The sequence below is a fragment of the Phalacrocorax carbo genome, chromosome 1, assembly GCF_963921805.1.
Source record: "Phalacrocorax carbo chromosome 1, bPhaCar2.1, whole genome shotgun sequence".
NCBI lineage: Eukaryota > Metazoa > Chordata > Aves > Suliformes > Phalacrocoracidae > Phalacrocorax > Phalacrocorax carbo.
This window is the reverse complement of record NC_087513.1, coordinates 25,451,136-25,475,322: the sequence shown is the minus strand read 5'-3', so window position 1 is coordinate 25,475,322 and position 24,187 is coordinate 25,451,136. Positions and strand designations below refer to the sequence as shown.

At 38.1% G+C, this 24,187-nt stretch overlaps 1 protein-coding gene across 8 annotated transcripts in view; it reads right to left on the bottom strand.

Annotated features, from left to right (window-relative positions):
• Positions 1-24,187, bottom strand: part of CADPS2 (calcium dependent secretion activator 2) — a 318,752-nt gene that overhangs the window by 167,864 nt on the left and 126,701 nt on the right. For all 8 annotated transcript variants that reach the window (XM_064446439.1, XM_064446493.1, XM_064446432.1 and 5 more), the window contains exons 4-6: positions 15,674-15,754; positions 11,632-11,868; positions 8,131-8,252 (exon numbers count right to left, since the gene is read on the bottom strand). In XM_064446439.1, coding sequence (XP_064302509.1) covers positions 8,131-8,252; positions 11,632-11,868; positions 15,674-15,754 — 440 coding nt within the window. The remainder of the gene's footprint in view (positions 1-8,130; positions 8,253-11,631; positions 11,869-15,673; positions 15,755-24,187) is intronic.

Below are 24,187 nucleotides of genomic sequence, written 5' to 3'. Positions count from 1 at the left end.
AATAAAACCATAAAATTTGTTCCAATTCAAACACTGTATCTAGTCAAATGTTTAGCAATTATGTTGAATGTACCTGTATTATAATGCTTACAACAAACATAAGCAAATTTTTGAAAGAACTCTTCAGACCAAGATACAAGAATGTTCTCTTTAGAAAAGGTAAAATGGGACATTCTGATCGTATCAAAATTTAAGAGAAACCCAAAGGAAATGTTTTTATGTCAAGTACTGCCCACAAACAATAACTCAATGTTCCAAAGGTGAGGCAGGTACAGACCACTTTGAACGACAAGTTTCAAATCTACTCTACCAGAGTATTCCAGAAGGAGACTGGAAGAAAAATTTGAGGTAATCCTTCCCAACCCCATCTTTTTTTTTGACAAACCACCCCCCCTCTACATGATACTTTACAGGCTGTCTTTTCTTTTACTTTGACCCAGCCAGAGACCACGTAGCTATATTAGTATGAGGCTTAGCCTGACCCAAAACATTTTTCTTCTAAGCAGGATTTAATTGGCTTTGGCTCAACACCGCACTATTCACAGCCAAATGCCTTCCAGTTTGAAGCTGGATCACACATCTATAGATGCTTAAGTGCAATGTTAGAGAATGCTTAATGTCTGCCTGCAAAATACTAGTCACATTTGCTGTGTCATATACCATGCTGTATCATATATCATGTACATTAAGCAGCATGTGAACAGTGTTTCTCCAAGCCCTGATCATTATAGTAAAAGGGGTAACAGTGGGACATGCATCTTCAAGCCCCAAGGTTTCCAAAATGCACTATGAAATGAAACTGGTATCAGTCTTGCAAGAGACATGTAACATCATTCTACCTTTTAAAAGACGACAGTCACCCAAACCAGCTATTCTTTCCAGCAGTGACACTAGATGAGGAGGGTTAATATCCCAGCCCTGAACAGAGAACCCATTAATCATAAAGCCCGGATCCCACCGGCTTTCTGCCTGGGGTCTAAGCGCTGCAGCAGAAGGTGGTGCACCAAAGCCGCCGTCTTCAGAAATGCAAACATCACACCAGGGCAGAAATCCTGGTCGCTTTCAGTCAATTATTAGCATGCTGAGCACACAGGAGCAAGGAGAACAACCAGGATTTAGCCAGAACAATCAAAATGATTACGGCGAAGAAAATTAAAAAAAAGATATGTTTATTGCTAACTATCTAAATAGAGATTACAACCAACTTCAATTATCTTCTTCCTTCTCTCATCCCCATTTCTTCCATGCCACACTTGTCTTGATCTGACAAGTGAACATCCCCTTCTAACGGTGCTTTTCACAAGTCCCTTAGGTAGTCAGACTTACAAGACTATTTTAGGTATTAATCATAGAATCACTGTAAAATTAGGCTGGAAGTAACCTTTGGAGGTCATCTAGTTCAAACCCTGCTCTGAGCAAGGCCAGTTAAAATCAGGTTGTTCAGGTTATTATCCGGTCAAGTTTCAAATTTCTTTTCATATTAACAGCCTGAATGTAATTCATATTTCTCTGCAATAAGAGAGGTGAAAAATTTCTTAGACAATATGCAATGGTAATCAATGACAGACCATAGCATAGAAACCTACTTATTTTAGAAATCCCATATCTTTTTCTTGTGGATATCATATTGGTCTTTATATTTGAGCTGATTAGGTATTATTTCCTTTCTTTAAGGAAGCAAGTAATTGATCAGGCATCAAGCATAACTGGATAAAATTGTCATGTAAATTTTCAGCTGAATCCATATTCCTTTTGTGAAACTCTTCCATCATTAATCCAGAACACAGGCTGGGATAAATAGGTATTTTTCCTTTCGCCATCTTTTCCTTTGCAGAACCAAGAAAACATCAGATAATTTCCTACTGGCAATTTCTTTTTCCTCTTCACAGCTGGATACTAGACTGACATACAATATATTTGCTCATAGCATCCAATTTTTTGAAATGTAATTTCTTCCACCCTATTTCGTGAATTGCACAAATCATGACAATCGAAAACAGAAAGACTTACTGACATATGATAAGATGAAAGCCATGACGGAATTTATCCATTAAAAATATAAAAATGAATCTTAGAGCAAATGATAATAATCACTATGCATCTCAATTGAACCTAGTTTATGAAAGCAGACGCACTTTGTTTCCTGTCACGATCCTCACCCCGCTGGCTCCCCTAAATTTCCCAAATGCCTTCACCAAGTTTTCAACACTATCCGCATCAACATAGTTATGTCTCTCAGGCTTTAGCCTTTGAAATGCTGTTACTAATATACACAGAGGTTCTCTAACATACAACCTCACTTTTGTAAATGTTGCATAAAACGTATATATCTGTTTTAAAGAAAATAAATCTGGATGCCAAAATTTGGCTGAACAATTCTACTTTGTTATCCTTTGTAAGACCAGTGCTGGATTTCACTGCACTTATCTGTATGTGAAAAATTTCCAGAGGTAATAGTCAAAAGAACAGGTGAAATCCATCAAGTAAAAGACACTGTTCATGAAACTAAATCCCAAAGAGGCTTTATCCTCAGAAGATATAATAGGAAGCATGTCAACAACAAACTAAGCACAGTTAGATCAGGCACTATGAAACTACAGTCTCATTATCCCTTTGTAAAAATCCCACGTGTGAATGCGAAACCCAGAAAAACAATGGAAATAAACCCCACACCCTAAGGAGAGTTGGTCTTCTTGCCAGGAACAGACCATATGATTACTGCCTATCTGATCAGCAGACACTTGCGTCTCTGTCTCTCATTTCTTCCTATGTTTAGCCTCTAGTTTTACACTTAAGACTTGAAGCAATATGAGGCAGGGACAACTTTTTCATTCTACTTTTTCTCCTGTGTAAGAGCAATAACATGGATTCCTATAGATGTAAACAGTATAAGGAATGGTTACTAAAACCTGACAGTATAACTAAAGTCTTACTGACCAAAATTAATCTCATTTATGCAGATCAACCAGACACAGAGCAGCAGCAGGTGAAAAGGAAAAAAAGAGTAGGCGTGCCTTCTCTTTCCTTACACACTGTACATCTGTGTCATGTAACCACAAGTTAGGTGACGGTTGCAGGTATGATCATCTCTTTGTTTCCCTTTGTCAAAAATAAAAATTAGAAAGTTGCAGCGACTATGATGAAGAAATAAAACTAGCTGATGCTTGGAACATGATTGTCACAGGTTGTAAATGTTGTCAATCCTTTTTCCTTTCAGAAATGTCATCTTAGGACATATCCTCAAAACATTCCATTAAAAATTTTTTTTTTTTCATGAGCGACCATGTTGTTTAAGGAAGGTCTAAATTTTAGAAATTAAGCCTTTTTTTTATAAAGTGTTCTATAATTTTTTTTCCAAGTAATCTTTAATTATGTATCCACAAGCACTCATACTTCAAATACTTTATGGAATTAACAATGGTAGAATACTGCATAAAAATAACATCAGCAGCATTTCCTTTATTTGTGCAGTCTTGACTGAGGTTCCCTACCTCCTCTGGTCAGATATTTAATCATGCATTCTTCACATACTCCTAATATATAACAGCTTATATGTTTATAAGATCATGCAATCACTGGCAGCATGATATGATCATCTTATTTGTCTTGTTTACATGAAGAATATCCTGTTGGCTCCATTAAAACTTTCTCATCATGCAAGATATGATCTTTTTCTATTGCATAAATATGTCACAACAGAAGGTCACTTGTAGTGATAAAGATAGCATATTCCCATCTTTTATCTTTAGGCATGATTATCCATACCCAAAAGACAACACTTTCAAGGAACCACATTATTTAATATTCAGAATGAATAAAACTCAGTGATAAGGAAACGTGGACACTAGATTGCACAAGACTAAAAACTATCAGTATCACGTCAGTAACATTTGAAAAATGAAATTAGCACTGGATTGTGCAAGATGACCTCCTGTGGCGTCACAGCAACAAAGTTATGCAAAGCTTCATACAACTGAAGGGTTCCTCTAAAGGCTCTGATTACTGTTCTCTGGCAGAAAAGGTCACAGGCTATGTTGGAGGGATTTTCAGCAGGGCTAAAAGGCAGGAAACAGTTGGAAGGAATGAAGAAATATTTCACAGGCAGTAATAAAAATTTTATAGGGTTTGAATGTGAAGCTGTATAACTGATCTGCTTGTAAAATAGTCCAAGGCTTAAGCTCGGTCAAACTATATTGTTCTATTGCATTTGCACTTTAGAATGACCATTAGCTACTCAGTAACATACATATAAATAGTGCTTTATTTAGCTTATTAAAGAAGGAAATTAAACACTTCAGTATAAACTCACAAAATTATTATTCAAGGAGAGAGAAAGCAGAGAGGGGTTAAAAGTAATAAGAAAACAGAAAATATTTCTTACTGATAAAGCCAGGATAAAACTGTGCTCTCCTCTCTGGAAGTCTAATTAGCTCTTTCCCCTTTAAGAAAGGACATTTTTTGTAATTTCCTTATTACTCTTATGGAAGCATTCAGTGATTCAGATGAATACTTACAGGCATGTTCATAAAAATTATTGGGAAAATATTCAGCATTTTGGAATAGTGGATAAATCCTGAATTAAGTCTCCACTTGACTCATGCTTCCATTAACCTCCATCCTAAGGTCACACTGCTTGCACTCCATTTTGAAACATTCATCTGAGTATCTTGTTTTCTCCTTTTCACTGTCAAAGCTCTTGAAACTTCTGAGTGAGTAGTAGCATTGCACTGTATACTCTGATGTTTCGCAGATGAAAAAAATAGCCATAAATAATTCTTTATACTGCTTCTTTTCACAAATGTAGCTACCAGTTCAAAACGATAAACCAACTACAGAAAATGTGTGTGACAACGACGTGATTTGGAGCTCTTGCCAGCAGTCTCCCACAGCAGGCTGGCGGTAATCATTCACTTTTCATCACTGTCTCATTCTACACTTAGTACGAGAGCTTTGCCACCCTTTTCTAGCTGCATGTCCTATATAAAATCTGAAGTTACCTTCTCATTTATCTGGGATTTGTCAGTGCAAATATGTTACTGTTAGTGATTTGAAGAGCTGAGCTGAACTACATTTCTCGATTTTTTTTTTTTTTTTGCAATGCATTTTGTGTTTTCTCCTCCAGCCTCACTGATTATTTTCCTTCATATCAGAATGACAGTACTGAAAATTATCCCAGTACGGAGCCAGCTCCAGCAGCAGGCAAAGTAGGCAGTAGCCTAGGGCAGCCAACAGCTTGTTTTTTCTGTATCAGAAAAGAGATGGACTGGCTGTGCTTGCCCAGCTGGTCACCGGCCTCTGCTTACATGACTTTGCCCATTGCTGCCAAAGGACTGAGGGGACAAGGAGGCGTCTTTCTTCTCAGTAGCAGTACCATTATTAACATCATCAGGGGCAGAAAGTCACGTCTGTTTCCAACTCTTCTCATATCTCCTCTTTGCAAGAGAAAATCCAACCCCTCAGCCAGCGACTGACCCTCCCCACCACCCTGGCAGGTCCCTATCAGACAATAGTGATGAGTGCTGGAAGAAGCAGGGGGGCAAGAAGAGGCAGGTGACTGCATGGGGCTAGAGATGTGTTGGTCGTAAAAGTAAGAAAGATCTTAGAAGGACTGGGCACAGGCTGGGATAGGAGACAGAAAAGAGGCATACCTTAAGACTCCCCTCTGCCTGTAACAGTATTTCCTAGGCTGTCTTCCATCAGTGCAATTTTTTGGCTAAATTCTGCCAAGCCCTCTTACTTCCCTCTGCCATCAAACGAAAAAAAGCAATATTGCTAGCGTCAAGAAAACCTGATTCGGCTCTAACAGAAAAATTAAACTGTGGAATAAAGGATCTCCCATTCCATTGGCAGCTTCCTCCATCCTCTTTACTGTTTGCCCATAATTTGCTAATTTCATGCTTGTCTAATTTAATATCCTCCTCCACTGCCTCAAACTACATCTCTGTATATGCTCACAAACTACATGTCCCTATATGCTCATAATCCTACTGTATGCCAATGTCTCATAATTACTCTTGCCAGAAATGGAAAACAGTACAACTCAGAAGAGCACAAGAACCAGGTAGATTTTAGAGCTCTATCAGCCTTCAAGTTACACTGTTTTGTAGGACAGCAGGTCACCAGCACCAGTAACTCCCAGTCCTGTCCTTCCAGTGTATGGTTCAGGGCATCTCTCAATCATCCACTTCCTAAAGACGCATAATTTTTTCTATACAAAACCATATGACTTTAGTTCAGAGAACATCACTTATATGGAACAGCCTATAACCTGCCTTTCTCCCATATTCAATCAACTCATACCTGTTGAGCCTGAAATCTGATAAATCAGTTTACAAGCTCAGAGCAGGTCCTCACATTATCGCTTTGTCTCAAAATGCCCCAGTTGTTCTGGAACTTCCTTTTCACAAAGTTTCTACTTTGACAGGTAGGAAAATCAGCTAATCTATAGACAATGTAGTACCTTCTGATTGGTTTTACAACCTTTACCTTAACCTGCAGCCCTCAATATGTAATAAGTAAACCATGAACTGACCATGAACCATCACTAGCACGTTTTATCCAACAGCTAGAGAGAAACAAAACCCTTAACATCTACAGACTGTTTTCTGGAAGGAGAATGACTGGGCCCAAGATTCGAGGATTTGTGTATTCCAGCTGATTTAGCAAGATTTTAAAACCCATACCAATGACATCAGGGGTTAATAAAGCACATAAAACAGAAGCTAACAAGTTCAAGGGTGAAGAAAAAGAGAGACACACCATCAGAAGAAAGGGGAACCTTGACCATGACAGTAAGCAAAGGTTGGACGCACTCATTGCAGGGAACAATAGGAGCGCAACTCTGTGTTTGAAGAGAATGCACAGCTTGGAGATGTGCCCTCCATGAGAAAGCCTTGAGACTCTCATGGGACCCCGAGCCACCAGAGGATGCCCCAACAGGCCTGCAAATGAGCAGGGAATGTCGCATACCCACTTACAACCTTGCTTCAATATGTGTATCTGTGTGTCTTTTATGCTATTGTTGCTTTTAGTTCCTCAAGCACTACATACAAATGATAAGACTGAGCGTTCCTGTGCCCTGGAGAAGGAACACAGCCAGGGACTGTGACAAGTGAATTTTACACCTTGTGCCAGATACTTAGATACTTAGCCTGCAAAGTTGTCTGAATATGTCACTGGAGTAGGCTGCTGGTTTACTTGCCAATGAAATTTGCTGCAACTACGAGAAAGTCCACCAAATTAGATCTCCTCCTCCTCCTAACCCCAGAAGAGGCAGATAAAACTCTGTGCTTATAATTTTGCCTAACAGAAGTCCATATTTCTGGTCTGAACTGAATAGAAACTACCATCCCGACTCCCTCATAGATGTTTTCTCAGGTACTCTAACAACTGCAATTTTTAAATCGTTTTTCTCAAGGCACACTACGGTGCCAGTAAAACCTCAACACGCTGTCTGGAAAGTTATCTACAAAAGATTCCAAATGACATTTTAACAGATAGAAAAGTGTCTGAAGTCAGTGTGTAAGGTCAAACGAATCAACCAAAAACCACACTTAATTTTCTTCCTCTCTGCCACTCGGACTGGTTCAACTACAGGTGGCATTATGTTATCCCCCTCCAAGTCAGTTTGCTGACTGCCTCCCTGAAAAATTAATTGAAAGAAGTGGATCCTATAATTTAAAATGAAATAGGCTCAGCAGGTGAGTAAGCTTTGTCAAGACTGATTACTGAGTATTGATTTTCCACCAATTGTACCAGTTACACTCCACAAGGCCACCTGCACATTAACCTAGAATACATAAAATCACCTCAGGCTAACATCTATTGAGAGGTTTGTATTTTCAGAGGATGCAGGTAAGAACACAATGCTGCAGTCTCTAGCTCTTTTCCTCACACATACAATCAATGGCATTTATTTGGATAGCATCCACACTTAGTACTTACTTCACCATAAATAACTATTATTTGTATTTTCATTTTTTCAGAATTTAAGAAGACTCCCCAGGAAAAAAAACTTCATATAACCTAGGGCTAACTTAATTTTAAAAACTGTAAAGATACTCGGTTAGGTTCTCCTGTGATATGGAGGAAAGAGATGCTGGATGGTACAGCAACAACAGAGAGGCTTACTGTGGCCTGGAAGCTTCTGCTTGGTCCGTCTGGAGCTTCTCACCCCCTTCCACTTCCATGGTGCAGTAGACAATTCGATTGGGAGCAACTGACTTTAGACCTTGTACCTCCATTATAACAATCTGAGGAAAAGAAAGCAAATAATTCATCCTTCAGAAAACATTACATAGCACAGCTAATGCAGTACGAAGCTCCACGCAGGTAAAAAGAAAAAAGAAAAAAATCCCCAAACGCCACTCACTCAAATCTTCACAGACAGAGAGGAGCTTTAATTTTGCCTTGTTTTTCCACTTTCAACAGCATACAGTAGGAATTGAAATTTTTGCTCTGTTTCTACTTGGACAATGACCAAAAACTCACTCCAAACATAATTTAAATGCGGGTAGTTAATTTGAGACTAATGTCCAAGTATAATTCTAAATCCTAATACATGAGGAAATGTATGCTTTACGCAGTCATCTAAATAAGTATTTATGGAATGAATAGGTTACTAAGACTGTAAACAAGGTAAGGAAGTACACTGATCACATCTCTTGAAAGGTTAATCGTGGTGCTGTGACACTGGAGGTCGCAACCCTTGAATCTCAGAAGTGATTTGGTGTTGTGAGCATGAGGCAGGTCGAGAATCGTTTTCTGCTGGCTGTAATTTTTTCTTCCCCCGCTACCTACCCGTTTTCCTTCTCCCAGCTCAGTACTTGCAGTCAGGTTCAGCATGCATATGGGGAGGGGCAGGAAAAGAAAGGGAAAAAGCCACCTCTACCAGCTGCGCCCTGAGAAATTTCCTCACCAGGGAAATTCTGAGCTTGGCAGATCCCAGAGTTTTTCAGCTTTTCTGAACTACTCAGTTATAGCTCAGAAGAGCCAAATGCAGTTCTACTTCAAACGCTCTCCGCCTTTTATAAACCTCATGTTTTGTCACAGTGTGAAATTATTGGAATTTTTACACTTCAGATATTTTTAATTCAGAGAATATTTGAGAAAAAAGGTTTCCCTGCTTGCTTTGGAGAAGCTGCTTTTCCTTCCAGCCCCATTTGGGCCTATGAGAAGAAACTGGGAAAAATGCAGTCCTTTTTATCAGCAGAGAAGCTGTCCTCAACTGAACTATACATGAAAACCAATATTTGTTTGATTGTTTTAAAGGTGACAAAAGTAATGACTCATTACCTCTAATGGTCTCATTAGAGGCAATTGGTTTCTTAGGTCAGCAAGCAACTACTAAAATAGTTTGCTATTAAACTGTTTGCATATTTGCCAATATGTTTCAATTCAAGTATGTTAAACCAGGCTTCACCCCTGGCTGACAAATCATTAGAACATTTTTACATTACTCATAAATTATCAACACTGCCTATTATGCTTTATAAACAATAACAGCAATTCAGGGAGAATTACATAATAATCTCTCTTCCATCTTTTGTAGTCTAGGCATTCAAATAGTTAGGAAAGTTATCAACAATCACTGAGAGACTGCACTAGAAAGCCTTCTAGCTAATACTGCCTCTACAGTCTTTCCACATGCCAAACGTATGTCCTTGTTCAATGCAGACTTCATATTTATTCATTTTTATGTTGATACTTCTTTTCCTTGAGTTTCCAATTTAATTGCACAGTACATTTGCCTTTGCAATTCTGGATTCCAGCAATGGAAAAAAGTTGTATTTCATTAGGAAGGAAAATGTCACTAGCTAATTTACTAGCTCATTAGCTGATAAACAGCTTCCTAAATATTGCTTGCCTATTTCTGAAACTGTCCAACAGCTGAAGAACATAAGTGATTAAGTCTTCTCCTACTACTTTGATATTTTACTTGTTTATTTTACAAATTTCTGCAAATGGGCTATTTGAGGAAACATCCAACTTGCAAAAACAGTCACTCTTGCTTGCGGTGATGTGCAGGGATGTCTCTTAGTCAGCAAGGTGCATTCCCACCAGAGCTTTATAAATGTTACTAACATCTTTTGCTGTTCTGTCTTAACAACAACATGCAGTGGCAGCATGAACCCCAGTCGCTTTTCTCCCTGCCAGGGAATTTTCACAGAGTTCTTATACTCTGTCCTAATGTTTAATTTTATGTATTTCCTGTTCATTCACGTGCCTGTGAAGCAGTCCTCAGCGGGGATTTTGCTGGTTACCCTGCAAACTAGATAAGTCACACCCCAAAAGACATGAGTATGTTTATGTGTTATTCAAGAAATGCAAAATTGTGCACATATGACCTCATCACTTTCCAAAAATATTCTGTCTCCAAGGAAATGCAATCAGCTTTTCTTATTTGGCCATTTGCATGGAAAAAGAGCAGCTCTTCCATGTTTCAGTCTAAATGGATATCAGTTCAGCTGTTTCCTTTTGCCTTTACATCCTCTGAGGCTTAGCTTCCAAAGAGTAAGATATGCACATACTTGTCCATCAAGACATTCAACTTGTGTGGTTAACACCATGTTTAAAACGAAAATTTGCCCTACTAAAAACTGCTACATGTAGAGTAACACTTTAATTCTTTGCCTTGCACAGGATGAACTGTAGATTAGCAACCTTTCAGGACATCTGTGTGTTTTCTTTATCAGTGACTGGGGGAGGTTGGCGGAGGGAAAGCTAAGTGCGCCAGACCTAATAGTCTATATTTCTGGTGTGAGAGGGGAAGAGCTGTGTACAGAGCAAAACTGTTCCAAATTTCTCGGAAATTATATGTCCTGTCATTTTTCATTTCATGATTGTTTCAACCTTTTACTGTGCTTTCCCCCAAATACCACATCATTTTTAGTACATACTCAATACTTCTCTCCAGAGGCACAGAGAAAGCTTTTCTTCTTCTTACATCCCTTATCAAGCAAACTTTGTTGAAGAGAAAAAACATTATCAACAACCTTTTCCAGGTACTTTTAAGTGCTTCAGAACTACTCTTTGTTATTGCTATTTATGGATCATTCTAGGCTTGGTGTTCCACTTGAGGCAGACACAGAACATGTGATGGAGACAGACAGGATTCAGCATAGGAGTTATAAAACTACTTTATCATGTCATATACTTCAGTACTAAGGTCTGCACTCCAGTTTTACATGCTTGATGAACTAATACTGTTTGGTGTATGAATGATGGATCTTACTACTCTTTGAAAGTTGATATTGGGCTTTTACATTATTAGCCAGCAATGTTAAAATTTTGTACAGTGGGATAAGTCATTTCTCTGTTGCTGATAACAACAGCGTTTCATTATTACGTTCAAAAGTATACTTAGGATTTAATGTACTGGAATTCATTTAAAGTTATATTTGTGTGGGAGATTCAACTGCCCACATTGCTGTGTGGGCCCAACTGTAACTACTGCTGCGAAAGGCAAATGCATCTTATAGCTGTATTCTAACTCCTAGACAAAGAATAATCTACTTCTTTAACATAAGATTTTAAAATTACTAAAGAAGGACCAATAACAAAAAAGTATCAAGACATAGGTATTCTAGTAATCTAAACTGTCAACAAGTTTTCTGTGAAATAAGTGATTACCTCTAACGTGAAGGAGAGGACCACATCAGACTTCGACAGCTGAACCTCATTTTCATCTCCTATATCCAAGAATGCAGAATTCTGTGATCGCTTTAACTTCTGCAGTTTAAATTCCGGCCCACCTTTAGACACTGGAAGACTTTCCAGATTTGCCATCAGCAAATTCACTGAAGACCGCAACTCTTCTATGTACATGTTCTCCATTTCTCTTGTTATGAATTTTGGGAATTTTCTTTCCTTGGAAGATATATTTTAAAAGTTAGTTGAGGAGAAAAAAAATTCCCACATTATATGTCATGTTAATTTACCAATTTGCTCTCAGTTAAGAGATACTTAATAAAAATAAGACTTAATTGCAGTGTCTATCTATTTTTATATCTTCAAAACAGTAATGGGAAGGATAATCCCATCCCATAAATAGTAAAGTTTGACAAGAAGAAATGTAATTTGAATTAAGAATTCTCTCATATTCCTCAAAAATAGTAGACAAATGATCTCTCTGGACACGTCAAAAAAAATAAAGTAAGGGGCATCTGTAACGACGGAACCACTTGCCCACCCAAATCATTTAACCATGAACCCAGGTTGAATATGTACACATTAGGTATTTCTAATACATGTGTTTTAAGTGTATCAATTAACAATATGCCTTTAAGATTGCTTTCAAATATTTTATAAATTGACAAAATCCACTAATAATTTTGTTATTTCATCCATTTCCCGTGCTACCAAACATAAGTCAATGACATTCATGCTTCTAACATAAAGCTGTTAAACTACAACCATGACATGAAAATCCTATTGTTTATTTCTATTTTTAATAATGGGTCACTCATTTTGAAAGTAATGCCAAATTATTACACATGGGATTATTTTAAACGTGTTAGAAATAATTTAACAATCACTTTTTTTCCTCTGTAGGAGTTAGATAATAGTGTTTAAACATTGTGTTTATAACAAAGAGGGAACAAATGAACATAGATAATGCATATATGAACTTGTACAGAGCCAATTTTATGCAAAGTTTCTCCCCTGATATTGAATATAGGGCAGCTTGGGAGAATACGTCACTCAAGATTTTTTTAAAAAATGCAAATTATTCTAAAATATATGTTTTACGTATAAACAAGAAACGAACACTGCTCCCCACGTATTGTCTGCAAAGGTAGGCACCTTCCTCCTAAACCAGACAATTTTTATCATTAGCTGTTATAAGCAGTATCATAAAATGTTTTGCATTAAAACCCTTATGGTTGATTTTGTTTCAATAACGAAGACCAAGCAAGTTCACTGTGATCCACAAGACCTGCAGCAAGTCCAGTGGTCTGGCTCATTACAGCATTACAGAGCCAGTACATTACAGATTGAAAAAGAAAAAATAAAAAATAAAGTTAGTTGTAGTTAGAAACTAAAAACACGGAGTAAGGTTCAGGTGCTCTAGCCAAAAAAAGCTCCACTGTAGAGTGTATTTCAAACTGTAACTTCTCCTGTGACGATCATTCATATAATAATATGCCGACAGAGAAGACAGAGAAGACAGACTGCTATTATGTTGCTAAAACATCTTTCCTCCTGTTAAGATGCTTTTTCCACCCCACTGTAAAAACTGAGGAAACTTTTTACGATGCCTTTTACTGTACATTTTTATCACCATAATCTTCCACGATTTAAGACAGCACTATCAGAATATATGGAGGTCTTTATTTCTTGAAAGCCTGAACGTTTGTAGCCACTTCTCTCCCTCACAAAACACAGGTGAGGATCCTCCATAAACACCGTGAGGTCTACAGATTTCACCCCTCCCCCCGCTATTATTTGCTGAATGTGTAACAAATTGCTATAGCACACAATATTTAAAATAATTTAGAGGCACAACAAGAATAATGGAGGCTTTCCCATATTTGTTTAGTGCATATGCACAGGCATGTAATTACACTGATCTGAAAAGCCCACATTGTCTGAAGAACACATCCCCCTGCACAACACTGGAATTTTGGGAGCTCTGATCGCAACATACTGGAACACATCCCGAAACAAAGACCCTGGGGACAGATGTGAGACACTGATCAGGCTGACGTATGCACAAGTCTCTAGGTCTGGATTCTGAGAGTGCTAAAATGGATTTTCAGGATGCATTTCTTAAGGAGAAAAAGACACTGGGTAGTCTTTTCATAGGATCACAAAAAAATTTATCTTAGAAAAGCATAGCACCAGTTACAATAGATAGAAAAATGCATTAGGTGATACACACTTTGATTTCAACTACAAATTTAGTCATATAAAGAAACAGATGGGCAAATAGATGCACAAATTCCCCATTGATTTTTTTCTGTCATAGACGAACATATTCTAAGGTTCTTGCCTCCATTAAATAAGCTAAATTATCTTTTCTGCTGAAATAAACTTCTCACTTATAATTAACAACTTGTAAAATCGTGAAGTAATGTATTATAGGAACAAGGAATGAGACCTCAACAACAACAAAAAAGCTATATGGAGAGATTTCTCTTGAGCTGTGCTGATCTTTTGAGACTGCAGTTTAATAATTCTCTTACAGGCAGGTAATCAGTGAACATCCTTTTCTTTACCCACAAAGATGCTAGAATACATAATCCAGTATCAAAACACTTTTCCCCTGTTTTTCAGCTCTGAGAATAAAGTTCATATTCTGCAGCATTTGATTGCTTAGGCATAAATGATCTTAATAATTCTCACAGCTGCTAGAATTAGGACTAGCTCTCAAGGTCCCCCACAAAAATGTCTGCATTTTAAGTAGTTTAAGAGAGGTGTATGAAAACTCTGATTTCTAACATAGATGTACCATGTAGAACATGGAGTCCCTTATTCTGTGCAAAATTGTACAGTTGACACTGTGGCTACCATGAGAATTTTCAAGTAACAGTTCAGGTGAAAAATAGATAAATAAATTTTTCTTTAAAAAAATCTACAGATGTGCAGTGTATGCACACTAGAGACAGAATGAACAAGATTTATATGGTTTAAACAGTGTTCATAATTTTCACTTGCTATAAAATGAATTTGAAACTTTTATGGCCAGCATTTTGTTTTTTAGAAAGATTAGACTTCCAGGTCTAATCCAACTCTTATGAACTTCACAGACCTAAATGATTATTTTTTTCCTTTTGAAGAAACAAGCAAGTCTTAACTGCTTTACAATTAGTATCACATTAATAGAATATTCATTTTTCTGCACACGCACAGTACTTCCGCACACATTCAGGCTTCTAATATTTTGTAACTTTTGGAGTGAAAGGGAAGAAGGCAACAGAGCAAATATAGGACTGTTTGGACAACTGTGATTACAAGCCCAGGCTGCACGGAAGATTGACGAGACGTGAGATTGCCTTTCTGTGAAAAAGTAGCCTTTCTCCAAAATTTAATAAGATACAGTCAGGGACAGTACCAATCCCACCTGTGATATTTACTAAAGAAAGCGTATTCCTGTCCACTAAAATAAAATAGAAGCTACAGGAGAGAAAGATAGGCTTGGCTTTCTAAAATTTACAAAAAGAATTTATAATTTACCCAATCATCACTAATTTGACCTAAAAGACTCATAGTTTTGTTTCTTGCAATGCTAATATAACCATTATGAACTTAATCTATAAATGTAAACTGTATTATATATACTTAAAAAATATATTGCATATAACTTGTAGTAAGACATAAACATTATGGTTATACCCTAAGCACAATGCACTTCGGTATGTAAAAGATGACTTATTTTACTTCCAAAACACATAATACCAAACATACAATTAATATACCATTTGTTTTACCACTGGACTTGCTGATAAAGGAAAGGGAGGATCACAGAGTGCATGAGTTTCCAAAACCAAGTTATGCTTTCTTCCTATGCCTGTTGATACAGATACTCCAGAGAAGAAAGAAATGCATCTGCTGGGCTGTTTTCAGACGATCTGCTTAATTTTAGAAGCAGAAACTGGAAATACACACTATGTATCGCCCCACTCAATCTCATATGAAGATACGTTTTTGGTACATGAAAGCAACCACCTACCCTTGCCATTTGTTCTGCCAGTTGTAGTCGTCCATCCAGTTCACGTCTGATCTGGGCTGCTTGCTCATCTCCATTATCCAACTTGGATAGAGAACAAAAATGAATGGTGAGAAATACACACTATATTCTAACTTTATAGCAAGTAATGGAGTTAAAAACAAAAACGAATGGCACCCTTTTTGTCTTAAAATCAGTGAAACAGTAAGCAAATACATGGCTTTGAGTTGTACCAAGATGAAAGAAATGTAACGGCCACCAGTTACCCATGGCAGTCAGGGTCTCTGAAGGGTAGCCAGCATTCCCTTGAGTTTTTAACACTCAGGCTAAACAGAAGAAGCCTTATTTCCTTATGAAAATATAGCAGCTGAAAACATTTCTCCATGAATGAGAAACTGGACCAGAGACTGGCTTAGAGAAGATTTGCATGGAAATCTACTCTTTGGTGCCATAAGCTCCTGTATATGAATATATAGGTATGGGGGAAGAAAACTGTGTGGCTATGCTTACTAAGTATGATATTATTTCACTCACATAGCCCTTTTCCCCCAGTATTGGCCAACTGCTCAGACCAAAGCATATGCAGTTTTTGAGCCTCCAATGCTGTCATACCTAGGGAACAGTCATGACTAAAAATCTCACTTCAGTCAGGGAGGTAAAGGGGAAGAACACATCTCCTCACCTCAACAGAACAGCTGAATCTCAACAGAAAAAGCCTCCCCAACTACTTTTTCACCTGTTTACTTGTTAAGGGTGGTGGTGGGGAGTGTAGTGAAGTGGGGCTTCACCTCAATGCACTGACCCGCACAGCTAGTTAAGAGGAAGAAGTGTGATGCATCTGGAAAAGATGAGGCACAACATGCCTTCTTACCTGAATAAATGCCAAATATGGACAGAGTCCCAAGGGAGGGCGCTCTCTGTCCCTAGGGCTAACCACAGACACATGCGAAGTGCTGATACGACCCTAGTGCATTTAGTATGTGGCTGAGGTTTAAGGATACCTAATTGCTCTTCATTAAAAGAACTTAAATTGATTAGGGATGTAAACTGGCAAAAATTGGTTCTCTAATTAAATGACATCTTCAGCTAAAGAATGCACAATTAGTTTGGTAAATGATTGATTACATTAAGCTATGCTTTCTAAGACCAATATTCAGTGGATCAGGCCAAATACATAACACCATCTCCTTTGCAATGCTCCTCAGCTAAATCCAGTAGATCTTATTGAACCAAGCTGCTCTTGAAAATTAGGCATTTTTTCTTTCAAAATCCAATTTTAAAAAAGGAATAATTAAAAATACACTATGCAGTACTTGCAAGTCAACTACAGCATTATGTATAATGTAAATCTGACCACATTTAGCAACAGGATGAAAAGTTTTCCACTGCTAGTATGGAAGCGATGACAGAACATGCAATCTGTCACCCGTACAATCTGGCGTCTCACAAGATCCTTGCAGGAACTGATCCAGACTACCAGAAAGCAAGAGAACAAAACCTGATGGCATCCCTAAAAGAGGCTCAGATTTAAAATAGAGAGTAGAAGATGGATCATGTTCCGGACTGGAAGGATCCTCCTGATCAGCATGTCTGTAAATCTGCTCCTAGTTTGACTATGAGCATAAATTGCAAGAGCATTCTCAATTAAAGCAAATATTTTAGGTTTTCAGAATACGATTACAGTATTTCAAATAAATTCCCAAATTTGTATTCTTCCATTTCTTAACAGAGTAAGAGACTGCTTATTGAACTTGTCACCAAGAATATTTCCATTTCCCTCTGTATTGTCCTGTGCCCCCTGCTCCGGGTGTCCCTGCTCAAGCAGCGGGGCTGGACAAGATGATCTCCAGAGGTCCCTTCCAACCCCTGCCATTCTGTGATAACCATATAATTTTTGCAATTATTTTTGTTTAATCAGTGTGAAAGTCCATCTAATATGAAAACCAATTTTGCTTTCTGGGCTAAGAGAAGGTCAACATTATTTTAATAATATATCCCATGGCAGGCAATTACTTCAAAAATATCTGGTTGAAAGTAATTTTGATGACTGAATTTTGATTTCTGCAAAAAGGAGGGTGTGGGAGAGCAGAACGAAGCTAAAACTTGTTCCTGTGTCAAGACACAGCTTAAATGACTGTCTCTATTATTAACTCATTTGAAGAGGCAAACCCTTTTGTTTAAAGATTGATATTTAGTTATTTTCCATCTAAAAACACATGAAATGATAATTTAAATTAATGAAGATGTAACCTGGTTTTGTAAATCTTAACATTTTTTTCCTTAACTATGCATTGGTTCACATTATCTGTTTGTACTTGAATACTTAAAAATATGCTGATTTCCCTACTTACTTATTTTTAAAATTCAGTCTTCTTCCTGAAATACTTATACATTTTAACAGTTCTGTTAACACATGTATGTAATGATGTTTTGTAAGGTATGGAAAGAAGCTGAAGAGGTGAAACACCGAAGAACACAGCTTTACTTATAGAAAAAAAGCCAAGGTAAGAATGACTGGTAGGTCATTCAGAGCTGTCCTAATAAGAAGCAGTAAAGTTGTTGATATTAGTACTTTTGCAGTATGCAAAATGAAGTGACAACGAGAAAACCAATAACTTTGGTATCACGTTCCATGCAAGGTCATTCTCCTTGCCTTTATTCTAAATTCAACAAAATGCATGAAAAACAACTTTACAAGCAAAGCGGTCTGCTATTATGAATGTGTAATCAATCATACTTTAAATATCTACTGAATCTGAAGTGACAACAGTAAGACTGAGTAGGTTCTGAAAATGCAGGTGGCATTTGGAATTTGTGAGTTGTGTCCACTTTTTTAGCTAGGGAAGACGCTTGATATAACCCACCATATGGGTGGGAACCGGTGACAAGGGTTAGCATTAAGTGCACCCTTTTCCTGAATTCCTCATTCATGGATCAAACCCATACCCAAGACATCTGTGGGATATACAGCTATGACAAGCGCTGCAGTAATTTCCAAACTGTTAAGTAAAAACCAGAAAAGCATATGACGCTGTGCATAGAAATTCATATAAATGTAACATTGCAAAAGAGCACCTCGGATACTTCTCAGTATTGCAACTGCAATGGTAGTATTTATACACCATAGCTATTTACTGACTGTACCAACACTAGAGATGGCTCCTCGTATTGCTTAAACCTCACATAACCAATTAATCAGTATTTTAGCAGCAGGGGACCTTACTACAGAAGACTCTACAGACACCAGGGACCTGTTTTTAGTATAACATACATTAGAAGTCCTGACCAACCAAAGCAGCGTTTCCCCTAAATGCCATGTATCTGGCCCCAAAGCCTGTAAAACATAGACAAAGACCCTGACTCCCCTCCTGAGGGCTAGTTAGCTCAGTAGAAAAAATTCCCCACTGAGCAAGAGTATGAATAAGACAGCTGTGCCACTACTGCCCTTTCGTTTTGCAACAATTATTATATGGATTTTAAAAGCTTCTTCAGAAAAAATCAGTAGTTATGAATGACTACGCTTGGGTGAATAAGAAGCTACTTTTTATTAAAAGTGGTAGCTCATCACTTTTTTTCCCCCTAATGGTGTTATATAAAAACAGCTTTCTAAAATAAACCTGCCACCGTTAGACATCAAGCTATTCATTCAAAAATGGTTTTATTCGTTAATGCTTGAAGTTGTCTTTATTTTTTCTCACTCTGAAAAGGGCAATCATTTTTATTACAAACTTCTTTATTAGTAGAGATGGAGTGGGAACATCCTCAATATACAAGTTGCCCAACAATTTTTTCAGATGCTTGTGTGTGTCAACTTCTAAAAGACAGATGGAAGTTTTCTACTCCAAATTTCTGCTTTAACAATTTAAACCAAGAGACTTCATTACTTCTGAAGAGACCAGGGAAGACAATACACTGCTTTATCCATAATAAGAAAACCGGTGACCACCTTGTCAAAGAGCTCTAGCACCATCTTGCTTTGCAGTAAGGATCTGAAATTTAACAGGGGTACATCTGTGAAAATCAGCTCAACTCTGGCCAAGTTATGAACCTTTGAAAAATGAAATCTGCAGCAGTCACGCTGCAAGCAGCCACTACCAGAGGCTAAATCAGGTTCAGCATTCAGATTCATCTTCAGGTCATGCTGCTGTCTTGAATATGCATGGAGTCTATACTCAGATTATTTGCTCATTTAAGAAAGACTGTAAGCTTATCAGAGCTACAAATCACTATTTGGATCAACAGCATGATCTCTTGCTTGACAAACTGTTGTTTAATTTGTGTGCCTAAGCAGCACAGAACAGAAATACATCAGATTGAATTAATGTTTACATACTTTAAAAGGTTGGAAAAGACTGCACACTTATTGATTCCTATGTAAATCATAACTTTTCAGAAAAAAAATATTCCTTATACAACCATAAAATATTTGTATATTTTGGTGCAAAAGAAAAAAGGTACATTGGCAGAAAATCTAGTTAATGTGCAAGAGCAACTTAAGGTGAAGAAGATACTAATGCTGCCAGGAGGTACCGCACTGAAGCTCATGGCACTCATTGGCATTCCTCTGCATACAAAGTCAGTCAGATATCCTTTGCCCAAGAAACAAGACCAGTTCGATTATGGATTAATACTGACCTGCTGCAAGTTATTGCTCTTTATGTTCACAAGTGCTCAAACTAACTGAGAGTTTATCCAAGTGACTATTTTATTAGTGTTCCGTTAGCTTCCCTGCAGCTTTCTAAGTCACAGTAACATCAACGTGAAATTACATTTATGTGCTGGTTTTGGCTGGGATAGAGTTAATTTTCTTCCTAGTAGCTGGTATGGGCCATGTTTTGGATTTATGCTGAAAACAGTGTTGATAACACAGAGATGTTTCAGTTACTGCTGAGAAGTGCTTACTGTTCACTTACTTAAGTCAAGGCCTTTGCTGCCTCTCACCCCACCCCACCCCACCAGCGAGCAGGCTGGGGGTGCACAAGAAGCTGGGAGGGGACACAGCCGGGACAGCTGACCCCAACTGACCCAAGGGATATCCCACACCATATGATGTCATGCTCAGCATACAAAGCTGGGGAAGAAGAAGGAAGGGGGAGATGTTTGAAGTGATAGTGTTTGTTTTTCCAAGTAACCATTACGTGTGATGGAGCCCTGCTTTCCTGGAGGTGGCTGAACACCTGCCTGCCCATGGGAAGGAGTGAATGAATTCCTTGTTTTGCTTTACTTGCATGCTTGTGGCTTTTGCTTTACCTATTCAACTGTCTTTATCTCAACCCACAAGTTCTCTCACTTTTACTCTTCTGAGTACCCATCCCATCGGGGGAGCAAGTGAGCAGCTGTGCGGTGCCGAGTTGTCGACTGGGGTTAAACCATGACAATTTACCTGCCTATAAAAATATAAATTTCTCTACATTTAATGACTAAATTGGCAGTTCACATATCTTGCTCTTACTTCTGCAACAGAAAATCCGAAGTCTTTTTACTCTGTGTGACAGTAATGGACATTTTTTCTTTACAACCACTTTTTGCCACACATAACCGAGTCCGGGCCCTGCTGACCTGACAGGTTATTTGTGGATGCCCACGTGAGGTAACCTGCAGGGTCTATCCCTGACTACTGTCTAACAGCCAAGGGAAAAACTGTCAACATACAGCAAATGGAGTAATGGGCTTGGATTAAAAGTGTTGTGATTATATAATGCTGAAAAAGAAACTGGATTTCTGGAAGTAACTAATGGCATCCAGCAGCAAGGCTGGAAGAGAAAGCGAATGCCAGAGGAGTCCTAGCGCTCAATGTCAGCTGTCAATCAAGCAAGCAGCAAGCAGGCAGAGGGATAGCAGATGCAAATACTGGCATTTTTTCAGACCATTGTCCTTGCTACCCTTCCCTCTGACTCTGAAAAAAAGGTGTTTTGCTTCATACAGACCTGCTGTCTCTAAGACCCACCGGATTTGTTCCCATTCTTATCTTTATACAGATGGAGTTGCTCTAAAGGAACAGACTGGAAAAAAGATTAAAGGTGTCTGCAATTCTTGGCAGCGTTAAGGAGCTGCCCTGCGCTGAACACAAACAGCCTCCGGAGATTCCCGAAGTTTCCCTAGCTTGTGAAGCAAGATTAGCAGCTACATATGTAAAGGTAGGAGGATCATCAACTTCCAAATCAGGCTGAAAACAGAGCGCCCAGCTGCAGTCTACGACAGCAGACACTTTTGGACATGGATTCAACAGGACTTAGCTTCGCAAGAACAAAGTAATGACAGAAGTAAACAGTTTCCACTTCCTATAGGAGGAAAAAACCAGATTTGATTAAAGGGCAGGACATGTGAAGCTTTCTAAATGGCTTCTACTGGACTTTTTCATAAATGTTCTGCCTCCTGTTTCACAACAAGAAAGACACACCTGTAAAAAACAAAGAAAATGTAGTCACTTCTCTATTTCAGAGGAGGCTATGCTGTTTAGCATCAATTTTAAAATCTTTTCTGTTCCTTGTGTATAAATTATAGAGCTGATTAATTCAGATTCATAAAACAGATTACTAAAATGGTATTTAAAAACTCTCATGTTCTCCGCAACCTGCAAAACCCTTACCGTGTATCACGCAAATGGCTATCTTGATGGCTGACCCTCTCTGCGTGATGGTGAAATCCTGTGGATTTCCCACAGAACTCTGCAGAAGAAAAACCTTAAAAACTCAGTTCCTGAATCTTCCTCTCTCCTCTTCCCAACTCACTCCTTTTCCCAGTCAACACACAAAAACAACAAAAAATTGCTAGACTGGGCAAATAAACTCAGGGATGGACAAGTAAACTTTGCTTCTATGTTGCACAAGCTCTGAGTGAAACCTAAGAGAAAGAATGTCTGAGACAGAAAATCTGTTAATCGTTAAAATAAAGGGGGGAAAACCCACTTATTTTTGGAATTATTTCCCTTGTAGAACACCACTATGCATATTTTCAGCTAATTTTAAGTCAGAAGACAAGCTCAGCAACCACTGAAAGCATTCCTACTTTCAGTTTGTCTGCAGCAAGTAGGCTTGTAAAAGCTTTCAGGTCCAAAGCCCGTATGAGGTGTTCGAAGAGCATTTTGCAATGCACCATTGGGCCTCACAGCCTTTTCTTATCGATTTTCCTCTAATAGAGCACAACTAGATTGTCTTTCTGACAATTGGCCAAGGTGATCACTCAGTTTTTCCACAACACAGTGCCAGCAAAAAGTTCAAACATGAGTTTAAATTAATCTGTTTTAATACAAATGCTTATTGACTACTATAATTTTTCTTTATCTTTTTTTGGGGGGAGGGAGAGCAACAATTTTACAATAATGCAAATATCAAAATTAGGATGGAGACGGTACAGATGAACAGAGCAAGCAATTGGCGTATCACTTCTTCTGTAGCCAGTATTGTTAACAATAAGTAACAACGCAGATAAAGAGAAAAGCCAATCAACAGTCAAATATTCTACAGTGGCTTCAGCTGGATTAAAAAAAAAATGAAAAAATAGCATAAAATCAATGTTTTCACAAGCTGTGCCTGAGTACCTACAAGGAGCCCATTAGATTCAACACCTCACTGAGAATTTTCTTACAAGCTCTATATAACCCCAGAAGCTCAAAAACTTCATGTACAATCTCAGATGGTGAGAAGTTTTGGTCTCTGAAATTTGTTTATAAATTTCTGAACCTGCCTATGTAATTTCAATGTTGATTTGTATATGTACAACTGATTAAGGTAGCAGAACATATCATTTATACTAATTGTTTGTTCTAATCAATAATAGTTATTATATATTTGTAAAAAATGCTTATCATAAAAATATAAAAACAAACCAAAACAAAGTCAAAATTACTTTAATTAATTCAATTAAAAAACCCCACAATTTCAAAGTTCACAAAAACAAAAGTGAAAATGACACAGTTTTGAAATCTTGGACCTTTTTCCAATCTGCCATTGGATGGCTTTCCATTCACTTTGGCAGTTTGCAGAATAATCAAGGCTGAGACTTCGTGTGCTGCTTTTGGCTGGGGCAGAGTTAATTTTCCCCCTAGTAGCTGGTATAGTGCTGTGTTTTGGATTTAGCATGAGAATAAGGTGATGACACACCGATGTTTTAGTTGTTGCTAAGCAGTGTTTACACTAGTCAAGGACTTTTTCAGCTCCCCGTGCTCTGCCGGGTGCACAAGAAGCTGGGAGGGGAGGGGCCACAGCCAGGACAGCTGACCCAAACTGGCCAAAGGCATATTCCATACCATATGACGTCACGCCCAGTATATAAACCAGGGGGGAGTTGGCTGGGGAGCAGCGATCGCTGCTGGGGGACTGGCAGGGCATCGATCAGTGGGTGGTGAGCAACTGAATCAAGCATCACTTGCTTTGTATATTCTTTTATCATTATTATTATGACTATTATTTTATTTCAATTATTAAACTGTTCTTATCTCAACCCACAAGTATTTTTTTCAGTTCTACTCTTCTGATTCTCTCCCCCATCCCACCGGGGGGGCGTGAGCAAGTGGCT